The following is a 17,020-nucleotide window of genomic DNA, read 5'->3' on the forward strand; positions in this document are numbered from 1 at the left end:
AGAAAACCCGGTTGACAATGTAAAGGAAAAATTACTTTCCTACATTCTCGACAAAAGCTGAATATTATCAAACTTTAAAACTTGCTTATTTCATAGACGAAAAATGCTATCTTGTTGATTGAACTTACATTTTCCTGATCACCAACAGAGTTAAGCATCTTTCCATATATTTTAAAAATCATGTACTCTTCATGTCCAAATGTCTCTTCGTATGCTCAGACAACTTTTCTAAGGTTTTGTGGGTCTTTTTCATATTCACGTGTTGGAACTCTTTATGTAGTATGGATATTAACCTATTGTTTCAAGTATTTTGTAAAACAGAAACTTTAATTTTTCTTATTGTCATATCTTCCCAACTTTGTCTTTTATGGTTTCTGGCTTTTAGTTTAGAAAAGACTTTTTTAGTCACAAAATCATTCCAATATTTTCTTTAAAAAAAAATTTTTTTTAGAATTTTATCTTTTAAGTTTAATCTACTTGGAATTTATTTTTGACCATGGCCTGATATAAGACTTGACCTAGTAAGCTGCCAAATGCAGAGGCTTCAAGTTAGTCCTTAAACGGAATGTAGGAAATAGAAACCTGTGCACAGAGGACTTACACCTCTATCTTGCTCGCACTTTTTTTTTAAGCACAACCTACGACACAAACTCAAATACATTTTTTATGTCATGACAACACCCAAAGATATGTCTATTTACACAGAATTAAAGTAACAGAAAACAAAACATTTAATAGGATGCAGACTTCCTGACATTTACACAGCACTTACCCATTCCCCTTTAACCTCCACCAGGAAAGCAAAGGTTTGAAAGCAAGGCAAAATATATGTTTAATGAAATGTTTTATTCTTACCAATACATCTAAACTCTATTCATCTAATGAAGCTGGTGGTTAAATAGCCAATTCCAGGAAAAGGATTCAATATCATTATAACAGGGACATGTTCAAATAAACTCCCCAAAAATAGCAATATTTAGTCATTAAGGTACAGAACAATTGTAACATTTCCCTATTGCAACATTTCATAACATTTTCTTATCCTAAGAGAGCATTGTTTTTCTGTACCTTGTACTGCAACAAGTATAAAAAACATTGAATAGTGTAAAAACATCTTTCTTATGGGGCCCAATCTGAAGACACTGTATTTTTAGAATTTTTAGATTCCCACTATTGCACGACATTTATATATTTTACAATTAATTTGCTTTAAAAGGCCCAATATTTCAAATATAGGGCAATATGAGTAAAGTAGATTGAGGCCATTAGAAAGCACGGTGTAGGAAAGGGAGATGGTGAAGTAGGAAAAAGCTACAAATCCTATCACTGCCACTGTGCATCATCACTGTTCACGTGTGTAGAATGCCCAAACTTAACAGAAACCAACAGTTTTTTTGCAAAGAATGAGTGAGGCTGGCATTCAATAATTGTCTGCTGAATGAAGGTATGGAGTATCTCTGAAAAGGGTTTCCGTTATTGTTACAGTGATTTTGACTTTTAAAGATTTGGAACCTTTGAACTTTGACTCCCTTATTTGCAGCCTGTGGCAATTAGACAAAAAGCAGCTATGAGAAAATAAGGGATGATGGGACTGATTTCTTTGAGCACCAGGCACACCGTTTTATTTATTGTTGCCTCATAAAGAGATATGATGTGTACATGCAAGACGAATGTATGAGTAATAGTACAATGAGCAAATAACAATGACCTTTAAAACACACTTTGTACTTCAAAGACATATAGTCCCAGGATGAGAACCATGTTCGTCTCAATTCCCAACTTAACTATTCTTTTAAAATCTGAACATTCCCATCCTTTAAAAAAAAAAAAAAAAGCTAACACCAATGCAGTTTGACCACTTGTAAGACTCCTATTTTTAAATCAGTAACTAGATCAAGGAGCTACTATTTCCTTTTAATAAACAGTTAGGGTCAACCACATGCTTTACTTCTTTCTTAAACTTCTCACCGTAATTTTAGTCACAATTATATTATATTTAATTATTATAATTAAAGAAAATAAACTGCGACAGCAAATTTCTGAACTTTTTTTTATCTGTTAATAATTTACACAGTAGGAATGCTGACTATGTATTTCAAGGCAATACTTTTCACGCAATTCAAAGTTCACACAAATAAAAAAACAAGATACAAAAGTTATAATTGGCATTATGGGAGTGATGATAAAAGTATTCTGCATTTAAAACTACTTCTTAAAGACTATTCATAGTGTGTATTAATCTGAACTCTGAAATTACCAGACATTTACAGATTGTTTTAAAAAATGATGCTAAAAATGTGATAAAAAACACATTTTTCTTTAGCAAGTTGGTATCAAAAAGTTAGGATACATTGTAAAAATGCCATCTTTCATTCTAATAGAAAAGGAAGAAGGTTGAGCCAATAAGTCAATAATCCAGACATTCAATTGCTGGATTTCACACTTGCAAAAAAAATTGCTGAATAAAGTGCAAAGAAGACACATGCTAATAATCAACAGAAATCACACTTTCACTGGAGCCTTTCTTACCATGACTATATCTCCCGGCTGGATAGTGATTTCATCATGACTTCTGGATTCAAAGGGATATAATGCTCGGTAATATACCACTTTAACATTCTCCTGTGCAGAAATTGTGAGCGGGCCTTTTTCTGTGTATAAGAAAAGGGATGGGGGACAAAAGTAAAACAATACCCAGAAAACGAAAGCATGCCAATGGGTCAAATAACTGACATCTCCCCTTGCCTACCTTAACACATCTAAGCTCTTTCCATCCTTTAAAGGAATTTCTGAACCCATCCTGACTGCCAAGGGAGAGCCAAATCTGATGCCAGCAACACAAACCTACCAGAGGGCTCGCCTTGGACTCTCTTGGCAAAGGGCACCCAATGCTGAGTGTGGGGGCCATGTACACGTGCCTCTCTCTACCCCTGGGCTAAGCAGCACACATCTGTAAAGCATCAATTTCCTGTCCTCCCCACCCAGAGCGTCGAGCACAAAGCAGCAGTCAAGATGTGATCTCCAGATCTCGGTCAGCCCAGAAGAACACTCACTGGGGAGGGGGGCAAGGAAGCAAAACTTTCCACATTAAAAAACATGGAAATGTTGGTGTTTTAGGCCCTTGACACAATCACATAAAACATTAGGTGCTGATTTCACTAAAAACAACTATTACTGATAATCCCTGATGATGTCTACATCTCTTAGGGAAATCAATGAGCCTCTGGACCCAGGATCAAAATAGTTTGGATTTTAAATGAAATAAAATTTAAAAAAATGCATGCAAACAGAAGATATTCTGGATTCTGATTAACAATAACTAACAGCTCTCTGAAGTTTTTTTACCCAAGAGCTGCAAGTATTTTGACATACATTTATCATCTCTGAAGATCAGGAAGGGAAAGGTATTGTCTCCACGTAGCCTACAACTATGTGATATGCAAAATTTTCCACCAAAGTGAAAAAAAAAATCCTTGTCTTACGGCAGAAAGAAGCATAAAGAGCTTAAATTCATTGCCTAAAATCAAGTAATGGTAAAATGATATTCTGTTCAAAACGAAGTACTGAGAAAATATATATATGCCCCTCCCATGGCATGGATTGTTACGGGTAGATCTGATGATGTGCCAGTCTCCAGGTGGACTGCACGGGACTCTCAGAGGCAGGGGTGGTGCCTGCCCCAGCTCCATGCCCTCATGCCAGTCCCTGCCCCCTGTGCAGACAGGGACTGCATAAAACTCCATGAAATAACTTGAAAGCGTGTTTCTTTCTTTTCTTTCCTTTCTATATACCATTTCACCATAAAGCACACTGATGATAAAACAAATAAAATCAATATAATTTATCATACAAAGGAAAAAGCAATCCACTTTCTTCAGCTGAGTATGATCTGCAAAGCTGTACAAGATTATACAGCCACATAAGAATTTTTAAAATACACTATAACTTGCCTTCAATGTAACACAAAGGACAATTTTTTGCTAGCCATTTCAAATTAACTAAGTCTTTCATTTATCATTCTTTAAGAGGCAAATTGTATTCAAAGGGCTTTTCAGCAGGTAGTAAAACAGTTTTATGCAGGGCAGACTAAAGACAGTGAAAGCTACACAGATGTAGCTCAGCACTTCCCAGAGAAAATAACAAATTGGAGAAGCACCGGTTCTTTTTGCAGGAAGGGTTATGAGCTCATAATTATTTGGAATATAGGTATATGAATTGGGTCTAATAGTGAAACTTCATGCCATTTTTTAAGCCCTTACAAAACTTCTGGATGCCAGGGTAATGGGGGCCAAAGGCTGGCATGGCAGTGGAATAATTAAACAGCTGATCTTACAATCCCAGAGAACAAACAGCTTTGAACAGGTCAGCTGCACCACCTAAAAAAAGGAGACTCTCACTCTCATCCCTATCAGTGTAGCCAAGATAGGGCCTGATTAGATATGGAAATTTCTCAAGAGCATCTGGAAGAGAACTTATTTATTAGAATAAATATTTTTGGCCTCTAATACCTGCGGTGGACCAGGGTGCTTGGGCAGCTGGCTTTGCTGGTTCGTGATGCTGATGGAAAAGCCGACTCAGCTTCTCTTGCATTTCCTGTTTGCTTTTTTCCTCGCTGTCCTTCTTTTTGATACTCTCTTCCCTTTTTAGTTTCTCTTCATCATGGAGTTTTCTTGGCCGCAGATGCTCATCTTCCTGCTGCACATGCTCGAGCCACTGCTTGTCCCTTTCCTGAGCTCGCCTGTCAACAAGAACTCTTGATTACAGCAAGGAAGCTAGGCCAATTTAACACCACTGCTGTCCCTTTTCACCAAATGCTCCATCTAGTCAATGTGATGCTAGACATCAAGGGGACATTGTTCTTCAGATGGAGCCATCTAAGGGAAGGAAACAAAAGCTTCTGGGTCTCCAATTCTGAGTGGGAGGATGTCAAACGATTTAGAAAAACACAGAAAATTTCTAATATATTTTATAAAGTGGTTATAAGAATAACAAAACTACTTCTCAAATTTAAAACTGGTATTTAACTGCAAAAAATAAAAAATCCACAAAGCACACAGGAACGTAACTTTTGTGAAGATAAAGTACACCAATCACTGCAAATGGAATATTGCTTAAGTCAATCCAGGATCAATCAGATCATTAAAATTCCTCCGTAGCTAAGGATATACCCACATTTACATGCACACACATACCTTCCAAAAGTGGAAGGTGAAGAGATTATTTGGAACTCTGGAGGTAGTAACCAGTCATCACTCAGCAATAGTTTCTATATATTTCATTGACTACAACTATTTTCTTTTTGTTTTTCGAAGTAGCTGATACACAAGTTAAATCCAGGCCTTGAAAATTATGATGGCCTCAACCCAAGACCACAAGAAAAGATTGGGAGTGACTTTTCCCTTACTCTAATATTTTATAGAATCAGAAATCACTTTACGTGATCACACTTTGTAAGTGAAACTCATGCAATAACACATGATATAAAGATAATAACAGCTAACATTTTTATAAGCTCTGAACATGGCAAGCAATCCTCTAAACCCTCCACATACATTAACTATTCTAGCCCTCACAACAAGTAGGGAAGGCCTATTATTCTTCCTGTTTTACAGATGAGACAATTGAGGCAGAGATATTAAATGACTCGTCCAAGGTCACTGGTCCTGTGTGCCTGGGGTTCGATCCTAGGGGTCTGATCCCAGAGCCCACCCCCCGAATCCCTGCTCTGCAATCCTGCCAACGCACAAAGGTCTTCTGGAATTAGGAAACCACCAATGGAAAATAATGTAGACAAATAAACTTTTACTCTCCACTTTCAAAAAATTAGATTTATTTCTATTCTACATGAATGTGAAAATTTAGAGCAGACAAAATTATTTTTAACTTAAACCTTAAACATTTTACTTATGAGTTTTAAAACATCTTCTAAGAGAGCACAGAAAACATTTTTTTGGAGGGGAAGGGGTGTTAACTCTAATTCATGGCAACAAAATCATAATAAAAATTGCTCAAAAATTTCTACCAATAAAGATCACCGGTTATAATGTTTAACCATGTAATTTCTGAAATTGAAATTGGTGTACCACCTATCTATATAATTGTAAGCAGAAAATTTAAACTTTGTATTATGATGTGCTAAATTTATTTCTACTTTGCAGAAATGTGAGAATTCAGTGCAGCACAGTGTGAATAATAAAAGCATTTTATAAACTTTGAAAATTAAAGAAAGGATGGATTTGGAGTTAACACACCCAAGGTGGTAAACAATCCTTAATCCCACACCCAGGAAAACTATAAAACACTCTAAATTGGTTTGGGGCCCCAGCCACCTACCTATCAGCATAAAAAGAAACAAACAAACAAACCAGACTCAGAGTGCTAGATATATCCCACAACAAAGCAGGCCTGGCTCCCAAGGGTTTAACTGAACTCAGCCCACTAAAGTCAATGGATTTGCCTAAACTATATTGTTTCTACATCTTTTTTTAGTCTTAACTTTACAAATAACAGGTGTTTATAATTCATAGCATATCATCGAGATATTTGGTTATTTCCGTTTCTTGGTGTCTAAAATTGATTTCCGTTTACAAAGCAAATAGACAACAACAAAATCAGACACACCAAAAGTTAAAACTAAATTTCTACAATTTACTACAAATAAAAATTACAAATTAAAATTAACAACAATAACAACAAGAAAACCCACAAACACAAATATTCAAACAAAAACAAACAGAAATGTGTCTGTATCCTAAGTGGCAAGAACAAAATTTCTTCTTTTATATTTAAGTTTAATTTGCAGTTGAAAAAAAGAAAAGAGACAATGGCACAGTCAGTCCTCCTGGAGAAACACTGCGTGCAGAACTAGCTCAGGGCTTGGATTTCAAATCCAGCACTCTGACCCCCACTGTTATTAGAAGGCTATGAACTGGAAGCACATTTTGGGCATTGGCATGCAAATGAGCACACCAAGTGTCCCAATTTCCTTGTCTAATTCCATTTATCTACATAGAAGTAGCTCAGGAGAGCTCCGGGAACTAACCAAAAACTTCAGGGGGTACTTGTATGTGCAAAGATTTAAATATGCATGCACTTGTGCTTGCACACACATACACACACACTCACACATTGAAGACTGAAGGCTCTTGCTGGTGCAGTGACCACTTAGAGGCCAGGCAAAGAAGAGTGAACATGCAGAGCTCCTTTCAGATGGGTCCACAATCCACTGAAAAGACTCACCTTTGGGCTTCCTCTTTTTGTCTTTCTAACTCTATGATCTTTCGCTCTTGTTCTTTCTGTTTCAGTCGTTCAGCCTCTATGGACTTTTGTTTCTGGAGCTGCTGCTTATTATGTATTTCTCTTAGTTCCTGCAAATAATCAAGAAACATTTGTGTAATGATATGAGGTGATCAGCGTTTCAACTGTTTGTCAGCATGCAACATTTCCTAGTGGGGAAGCCTAGGGCACTTAAGTAGATTAACATTTCAGATCTGAGAAAAAATTAACTCGGACAACTAAAATCACTCTATATTTTGACATGACTGATCTCCAAAAGCTGCTCAAGATTACATGGTAGAGGGCCATAATACATTATTCTATTTTCCAACATTTGCTTGAGAATGAATTTGCTAGTAAGAAGAGCATTAGGGAAGCTACATTGCTAAAGTCCTCACTGATAATAATGGAACATAACCAGTTTTAAGATAAGGCAATGATCATGAATAAAACCTCTATTGACTATGAAAATACACAGACCTCTTTACAAGCTATGCCCAAAACCTTGCCTCCTTGGTATGATATGCTGCCTTGGAACAACAAATAGACACACATCCCTCTGCTCCATGACCTCAATTCTTATCCCAGGGTTTATTCTTCAAATCACACCTCCTCCACAACTTTTCTCAGTAAGTTGTTGGCTACTTCAAACTAAACCAATGGTCATTCTGAAAGTAAAAAGCTATCCAATTACCTTTTATCTGATTTTTTCATATGAATCTAAACCCAGAAAAAGCAGCAATTTCCTTAATAAGCTGACAATAAAAAGCACTCTGATTTTTAAAGTACAAGTCAGTAGTTTAAACACCCAAAAGAACAAGAAATTGTTTATTGAGGGGGAAACTGACTCCATAGGAAGCAAATCGCCAATAACAGATTCAGTCACTGAAAGTCCTTTTACTTGGGTCAACCACCAATCAGACAAGTCAAAACGTCCAGTAAGGGCAAGAGTGTTCTCCAGTTGACTTCTTGGTCTGGTCAACTAGGCTAGTCCTCCAAGTGGGCACCCCAGGGGTCTACATGGTGAGATATAAGGACTAAGGCCTGCCCTGTCTTCTATCCCCTTGCTCACTGGCAAGTCCAGATGGGCAGGTTTCTTCTGGTCCTAAATTCATTCAGAGGTTGAACAATAAAGGTAGAGGAATTACCTGTAGAAGGTCAGCATTAAAATGCACTTGTTACTAGAGCCCAAGGCTTAAGCTAATCTTTTTCTACTAGCTAGATTGTTCTGAGGATCAAGTTAGAATGCATAGACAAGTGTTTTATAAACTCTAAGTGACTCTGAGAGGCTCTGAAAGGGAGCAAGGAGATAGAAGAAAGTTTAACTGGAGAATGGTGGGGTGGGGCTGGAGGGAAAGCACTTGAGGGAAGGGAAAGAAGGAAGGGACTTAAGTGGGCAACCCAGCAGATGATGACTGGGAAAATCCAGGCAGGAAGCAGCAGGAAGAGACAACTTTGTAAAGCACAAACTGGGAGTATTCCTTGGGCATGTGGCTTCCAAATCAGAAAAGGCACCTGGAACAGGAGTGTAGCCTGTGGGCAGGGGCAAACAGAGGCAAGAATGGAGGCGGGGAAGTAATGACGAAGCCTCACTCTGACTGTTTCAAGTTCTGACTGAGAAGAGAAGATCAACACTATGGGAAAAGAATTCCATTTCTCATTACCTTTCTCGTTGCCATATTCTGGGATGTAAAACCTTAATGTGCTAAAAATTCAACAGTATTGGTTTTTACCGTGATGTGGGATCAAGCATAAATAGTACTCACTAATAACATGAATGAAAAATCTGGTTAATATTTTTGATTTGATATTTCAGAGACAAATAGAAAAATGGACCAATTTCTGTTGTTAATCTGTGCTCTTGCCTCAATTAATTTCTCCAAATGAAAAGGAAAAACTGCAGTGAGGTGATATTAAATCAAACCCTAAATGTCTGAAGAGAGGTACCAGAGCTCCAAAAGTCAGCCTTGAGAAAGCCTGTCTGCTGCCCATGGACCAGGGGTGGTCACCTGCTCTATCACTAGCCCAATGGCCAAGAGCCTCTACAAGGAAGGGTAAAAAGTGACCCAAAGTTTTATTATTTCCCTACTTTAAAATTTCACCTTAAACAGCATAAAATTCATAAATAGGTTCGGAAAAAAATCATTTTTGGTAGCAGATTCTAACTAGAAGGCACCGCACTGGGAACAGAGACACCTGGATTCTAGTTCCAGATCCTATACATGGGCCAGCAGCTGAATCAGAACAGATGATCTTTAGCTTTTCATTTCACTCTAAGATCTGTTCAATACTCGGACACTGTGCATCACGTAAAAATGTATTCTTTACTTCCATGTCCATTCTATTTAGGTTTTATTTTTACTGCAGGAATAAACCAAACAGGTAGAACCAGGAAGCAAATAAACCTGATCCAAAATTGAATACAAAGGGTTTAGAAGTGAGTGGGGAGGAATTACCTTTTAGTTTGAGGTTCTAGGAACCTGATTATATATTAAAACAGAAAAGTTTTTCTTCATCAAGGAAAAATGTATTGGTAGGGAGGGTGACACTAAAAATATTTAAAAGGTACAGCACAAGCACTGACCCATGAGAACAGCTGTTGGCCGTGCTGTACCAGTATCACATAGACCATGTGCCCAAGTAAAGAGTTTTCATTCTTCCAAAGAATTACACTGCACGTTTCTAGTCCATAACTGGGCTCTGGGAATTGGATGTTGATTTGCAGATCATTAATTACCAGATACAAGGTCAGACAGAAGGAAGTCAACCTAGTTAAGTGTTTAGGAAGCACTATAAAATGAAAAGCAATAAGAAATGAGTTTCAAGAACCTACAGAAAAAATCATGTTAATCAGAAGATTTTTAAAACAATTTTTAAATGTATCTAATACATGAAGGAAAATACTTAAAAACAAAAATTAAAAAAAAACACACACATTTATTTTTGAATATAGCAGCATGACACGATATGCTGAACCTATCTTTGGGGCTACCCAATAAGCTGCAGCTTTGAGTACTTCCAAGGAAATGGAACTTGCAGAAGCCATAAAATAACAGATGTCAATAAGTAACAGAAGGCTCTGGCAGATGTGAAGACTGCAAAGTTTTTCCATCATTACAGATACTGCTAAGGTACACAAACAATTCTAAGAAAATCAAGAAGCTTCACATCCGCAGGCATTTTGGGCCATGTTCCCTTTTCTTGGAATTGGGAGTTTAAGGTGGCATGAACCAAAATAAGCAAAAAATTTATCAAATTTTTCTTAAAATTTGAACTTCTGAGAAGGCAACCTACGGAATGAAGGAATATGTGCAAAAACCCTTGGTAAAGATTTCCTCACTTCGCCATAACTAAGTCCCTATGGAACACAGCGGGGTAGATGGCTACACTATCCTCCATTCCTTTCCGATACCATTTAAGTGACTCAGATAAAATTATAGTTGTTTAGAACTACCCTTTTAAGTCTTTCAGGGAAAAAAATAATGTTAAGGTGACAAATAAATCTGAGGTCATTAAATTCTTTATTTACCTAGGAAATGAGTAAACCATTGGGAGAAAGAGCTTAAAAAAAAATAAAAATAAAAACAACTCTGCCACACTAACTCTATCAATGTTTCCTGGTACTCAACCTGATGAAAGTGACTGCAAATTCTAATAAAGCCACAGATAACTTTGTCACAGTTATTTCTCTAATATAACTAAGATAAAAATAGAACAAATAAGAAATGACAAGGAATCACAAGTCAGTACGTCATTTGTGGTTCTTCCTACAATTAACTCATTTTTTCCCTAACATAGCTAAAACTCTAACCATCACATATTTCTTGGCTGAATATTAATCTAGCAATATGGTATGGAGAGTACAACTGTTGACTTCTATAAGTTGTATTCAAGGGTACAATATACATTAAGCTAGGTGTAGTGTGCAATAATTTAACATTATCTTCTAATAAAGCACAATTATTGTCTTAATAAATATGAAATTATTAAACAAGCACTTAAGAATTTTTAAGTACATGTTACAAATATTTATATGGGGAAAAATGAAACTCCTATAAACAAAATGTTTAATAGATAAATTAAGATTTTTATCACCAATAATAAATGCAGAATTCTAAATATATATATAGCAGAATTTCTTAATTGGGGTTCAAATTTGAGGTACACGGACGGGCATTTTTAAAGCATAGAATGCCAGTTTCTCAAACGGATCTTCAATCAAACACAGATTATGATCCACAATAACAGATTACTGGTAAAAAGATTCTGTCCTGTATTAGTTAAGATAAATGAAAATCAGTTTGTCATCAACTTTTTTCCCGAGACCAAAGAGGGGTGGGGGAGTCATTTATTTCCCCTAAAGAATTCAGATATTTGAACCATAAAATATCTTTTGACATTCTGCGGCATATAGCCAAATTATTTCAAAGGCAATATGTTTGACGAATTGAATACCCAAGAGGATCCAACTTTTTTTTCTCCCTGAGATATATGACTCATTTTCAGGTTTACTGAAGATAGTTCATCTATTGCTATCCTAAGGGGCACAGAATCACTTGATTTAATACCTGTGACTGTTGCTTCATCATTTGGTCTCACAGACACTCAAGAACAAATGTATTATGTAAAGTGTTACTACCTGAAATATAAAGAATAGAAGTATCCACCTGATCAACATGTATGGGCTTCCTTTTCATAAACTTTGCATGAATACTTGTAAAGAGAAAAAGAATTAACTAGTAAGTGGGGCCTATGAAAGGAGATTACTAGTTAGTGGAACATTTATTTGCTGATCTGGGCAGTTAAATTTTGAAGGTTTATTCTGCTTTTGGTTTTTGCCTCTGGCTGGTCTCTTGAAAAAGAGAGACAAAAATAAATAAACAGACCTTGATTAACTACCTGAAATTCACGAACTCAATGCTTAAATGAAAATAAAATTGTTTAGAACAGGTGTTACATTTATAATCATCTTTGTACTGTTAATATTAAATTGATTGAGGGACTAGCATCAGAAATTTCAGGTCACGGACAAAAGTTTTTGTTGGTTTGTTTCTTACCTATAATCTAATGCCTACAGAAAGTCTAAAGTAGAAGTGCTCTTATCTAAAGAAATATTACGCTATTTCTCACCCAGGAAAATTATGTAGCACACAAAATCAGAATTTTTAAAAGGTCTTTTGAGTTACAAAATACAATATTTTTAATGTTTCCCAAATAACTGGTTGTTAAACAAGTTGAAAGGTATTAAAGAAAGCCAATAAAGAAAACTGAATGAGGACAGGGGAACTTCCACATGTGTGACAGAATCTGAAAATGAGTATTTCAGAACACAGAAATTGCACCCAAATCAGGTAACTGATACTCCACTTATCATAGAATTATAAAATTTAATCTTTCTTGATGTATTAAAGATGGGAGGAGTATAAAGAAACAGATATATTGGTTATTTAAATTCTGAGAACACTAACATTTAGAAACATGTATAAATATTCCTTCTAAATCTGGAGTCAATATTTAACCACATTTAGTTACTTAAGTCTAATTCCCCATGGATACATGGATCATAACTGCTGAGTGTGAGTGTGTGCAGAGAGGCTGGGTGAGGTAGAGAGAGGAGAGAAGAGCCTGAAAACCCTGTTCTCTTTGCACTGGACAGCTAACTGAGAATCTGCCTCCTGTAATCAGAGAGAGAAAACAGGTTCCACTGTGTTCAGAAAGACTGAAGTTTCCCAAAATTTCTCAGCTTTATTCACAAAGCAAGATCCTATTATTTTAAAATGCATGTCATTCTAAAGGATAAAAATTGTTATGGAGTTTGCCTAAACAAGAGAATAAAAAAAGAGAATAAAAGATTTTTTCAAAAGATTGGTTTCTGCTTTTCTTCCTTTCCCAAACCACCATTTTATTAAATACTTTTCAAAACCTAAAAAGGAAAAGAAAAACCCTATACTACAACTGAAAAATTCAATCAACCAACCAACCAATCCAACAAGACTATGGTCATGGTATAGAATCTAATATACATCAGTTAATTATTTTGAGTCTTGTGAGTGTTCTAATTATTTTTCTATATTCAAGCATTTTATCAAGTTTCTACAATCATAAGCACATTGAATGCGAGTTAGAGGATTTTATTACTTCTATGCATAAGAGGTCTTTTCAAAAGGATCATACAGGTAAAAATAAAATATTATCTTGAACAAAGAGAGCAAACCATGAAACAGCCAAGCATTATTCTGATTATGAGAAAGCAACATTGTTATTTGAATTCACACTGATTTTCCTTGCTGTTTCTGTATCTCCTCTTTCTCAATCTTTTTCTTTCCTTCATTGTTCCCCTTCACATGCATTTCTCTTTTTCCTGACTTCTCATTCTGTTCTGTGGTTCTTTCTCCAGCTCTTTTCTTTTTCCCCCTAGTTGCTAAACATTTTGCCTTTCACTGCCTTCATAATGAATGAACCTGCCATGAAAGCAAGTGTCTGAAACCAAGATCATAAAAGCCTTAGTTAAGCAAACATCCTTATTTACTATAACTGGCATTCTCATTTCAACATCAATTCAGTTCTAAGGAGAAACTTTAGGATAGTTATCATTACAGACAGAATTTATATTTTCAGCAGCCCCTTGTGTCTAATTTAGGAAGCCTAGGTTTCCCAAATATATTAAGAAATATAATTCTCATTCTTAATAGTCCTAAATACTCAAATTTTGCTAAGAATTAAAATACAATCAACTTTTTGAACAGTATACTGTCTTTACTACCACCTCCCTTATGATGCAAGTATGCACATGGGCCCAAATAATAACTGAGTGCTGTCTTTAAATCTGTGCAGACAAGTGGCAAATTCAGTGATCTAAAATGCTTGTTTTATAGGCAACATTATGGTTTACAATACCTTGTCCAACTTGTAATTCAGAGCTTCCACCATCACACACACAACTTGTCAAGAGGAAAGATTCAATCATACTGCATGGTTAATAATAACTAATCATCATTAACTTTTTACAAAGAAGGCTTAGCACTTCAAGTAAATGCTGTCTTAAACACTGAGCACTCATCTGTGTGTGGGAAACTGAAGCACAGAGCTGGAGATGGTTCATCATTCTTAGTCTGAGAAAGAGGTGCATTGCCTGAGTAGGGCATGGAGACCTTTAGAAAGAAGTCTAAGTGGATGACGCAGCCCAGGAGAACTGCCAGGCACTGCAACACTGCCTCCTCCATTGCCACTGACTGGAAGAAAGAAATGCTCAAATGTAAACAGCCATTCACATTAGGACTTGTCCAGCACACAGTGACTAGACAGGAACCAACACGGACTCAACTTTTCAACATGAAACACAACATCTAGCTTCTATGGGTGTTGGATTCTCCTAGTTGGCATACAGTGGAGCCTTGAAAACTACAAGCCATACTTGGTGCTGCTACTCTGTATTACAGTTAAGACATGACCTGTCAATGCCAAGGAAAACTGTTAACAGTAACCACTAACGTGGCCAAACGTAAAGTGAAGGCAAGTTCTACTGTCCAGAAAATCCATATCAGTAATGTTATTTGACACTTGTTAGAACCATCATTTTATGCCTATATGTAAGCACTGTGTGTAAGAAAAACAATGACTGGAATATCTCTATGCATCCTTTAGGCACACAGATTCTCCAGAAAAAGTTTCAAGTTTTGATTTTTCTATAAAATGAAGTATAAGGAGACTCAAGTCATAGATAATCAATAAATTTAAACTCATGTTTTTGGAACATAAATATGAGAAGACTATTTTTGATTTCTTAGCATGATAAAATACTTGTTGCATACAGAATGTTTTAAAAGCAGAAAATTATGGCAAACAAATCTGATCCAGTGAATTAAAGCTGCTTTAAAAAGTATTCATTCATGCTAGTAATAATTACTAACAAAAATCAATTATTCCTGGTTTCATTTGATCATCAAAAAGCTAAAATCTACTATTCATATAAAAGGCAGCATAAATACAGAGGCTGCCAACTGGGAAACTTCCAGCACACGAGCTTCAATATCTCAGGATGCTATCACTTACACTCCTTTCCCACCCTCACCTCCCTTAACTACAGACATCTTGTTTGCCATAGTTAGATTCTTCTGGTTCCTTGCTCAAGCAATTCTTTGTTTTGGACGATAAATTAGAAAAAGAAAGACATTGTCTTGGGATCCTTTTTGGAATATATAAATATCACATCTGTAAGATAAATGTTCACTAAAATGGGTGGAAGAGTAGCTTTTCCTGAAGGGAAAGAATGAGTCTCTAGTTTCTACGAATCGGACAGAAACTAAAGGTCCAAGACTCTCCAGGCCTCAGCGCTCCATGGCCCTGAATCTGGAACTGTTTAACAACAGGGGACCACAATCATAGGAATGGTATATATTTTCAACATGTTGCTACTTATAAGAAGCAAATGTCTATTATCCTGACTGCAAAAGTAATTTTTTTTCCTCTTTAATAAATGACTTAAGAATGTCCACCATTGATGATCAGAACTCGGGTAGGGAAGGCAGGAGCGTATTCCTTTCTGAACTGAAGCAAATGGAAGAGACCCTCAAAAAGAGAATGAATCTGGACTAGACAGGCTGGTGAAAAGGACTAAACCAGATTTAAGTTAAAAAAAAAAAGAAGGAAAAATTTATGAAATGTACTTACTCTTTCAACTCTCTTTTTCAAGCAAATAAATTCACTTATACTTCCCAATCACTGTCTAAACCAGGGTACTAATACTCCCAAAACAACTTTTATAGTTAAGGAACTGGAACTTGACTTTAAGTGTGCATCAAAATAACTGAACGACGTAAACATTTTTAAATCAAAGTAACATGAGAATTAGTTTTTGCTAAATATAATTTTCATTTGTAGAGCCAGCCATTTAATATAGGCTAATGTTCTGGTCAACTATTTTAAAAATTCTGTATTCCATAAGATACTTCTCCAGTATGCTACGTATAATGAGTGAATTGCATTTTCTTTCTCCAGGTGGATATTCTACATGAATGTAAAGCATAACTGACAAGTCTTAATTTATTTTCTATTATTTTCCAGCTGGCTTCCTTTTGGGGGAAGGAATGTTTGGGACACAGCAAATTCACATGACTAGATGTGTGGAATGACTGCATATCTGCCAATGTCTCACTCTCTGCTGGACAGAAGTAATTTTTGCATTATTAGTATGGCAGTAAAGGCACTGCTGTATCAAGAGAGGCACTGAATAAGGCTGGCTCTTTCTGGTCTATCTCATCATACAAGAAATTACCATGACTAATAAATGCATGCTCCAAAGTCAGACAAAAATGTTCATATTTCCTAGTGTGGCTACAACCAAGAAAAGTGGACAAGAGATACTCAAGAGCCTAAATCTTAAATCTGCCTCTCAGTTGTCTCAATCAAATTCTAAATCTTTTAACTCTTCTATTTTACTGCTTTTGTTTGGGTTTCACCAGCTTACAGAAGAAAACTAGAAAAAATAATCAGAAGGTAGCATAACATATTCACTAAGTGCTCCAAATGGCTTTTAGATAACAAAACAGTATAGCTATACTGGCTTGTGATTTTCAATGCATTACGTTAACTCAAATTTAAAGTTAATAATGGAAAACCAACATAAAAATTAAAAAGATGGAAAGAACTGTTCTTATTTAAAAATAAGTATATTTGTAAAAAGGCCTAATGGAAAAAAGGCCAAAACTGACTTTGTATAAGACATGCTGACAACGATGGCGGCACT

The 17,020-nt window shown here is 36.0% G+C and overlaps 1 protein-coding gene across 8 annotated transcripts in view; it reads right to left on the reverse strand.

Moving 5' to 3' along the window:
* The window catches only part of ITSN1 (intersectin 1), a 262,634-nt gene that overhangs the window by 81,890 nt on the left and 163,724 nt on the right, over nt 1-17,020 (reverse strand). For all 8 annotated transcript variants that reach the window (XM_037832091.1, XM_037832111.1, XM_037832102.1 and 5 more), the window contains exons 17-19: nt 7,240-7,367; nt 4,509-4,738; nt 2,530-2,651 (exon numbers count right to left, since the gene is read on the reverse strand). In XM_037832091.1, the coding sequence (XP_037688019.1) occupies nt 2,530-2,651; nt 4,509-4,738; nt 7,240-7,367 (480 nt within the window). The remainder of the gene's footprint in view (nt 1-2,529; nt 2,652-4,508; nt 4,739-7,239; nt 7,368-17,020) is intronic.

Source organism: Choloepus didactylus, chromosome 1 (genome assembly GCF_015220235.1).
Source record: "Choloepus didactylus isolate mChoDid1 chromosome 1, mChoDid1.pri, whole genome shotgun sequence".
NCBI classification, from domain to species: domain Eukaryota; kingdom Metazoa; phylum Chordata; class Mammalia; order Pilosa; family Megalonychidae; genus Choloepus; species Choloepus didactylus.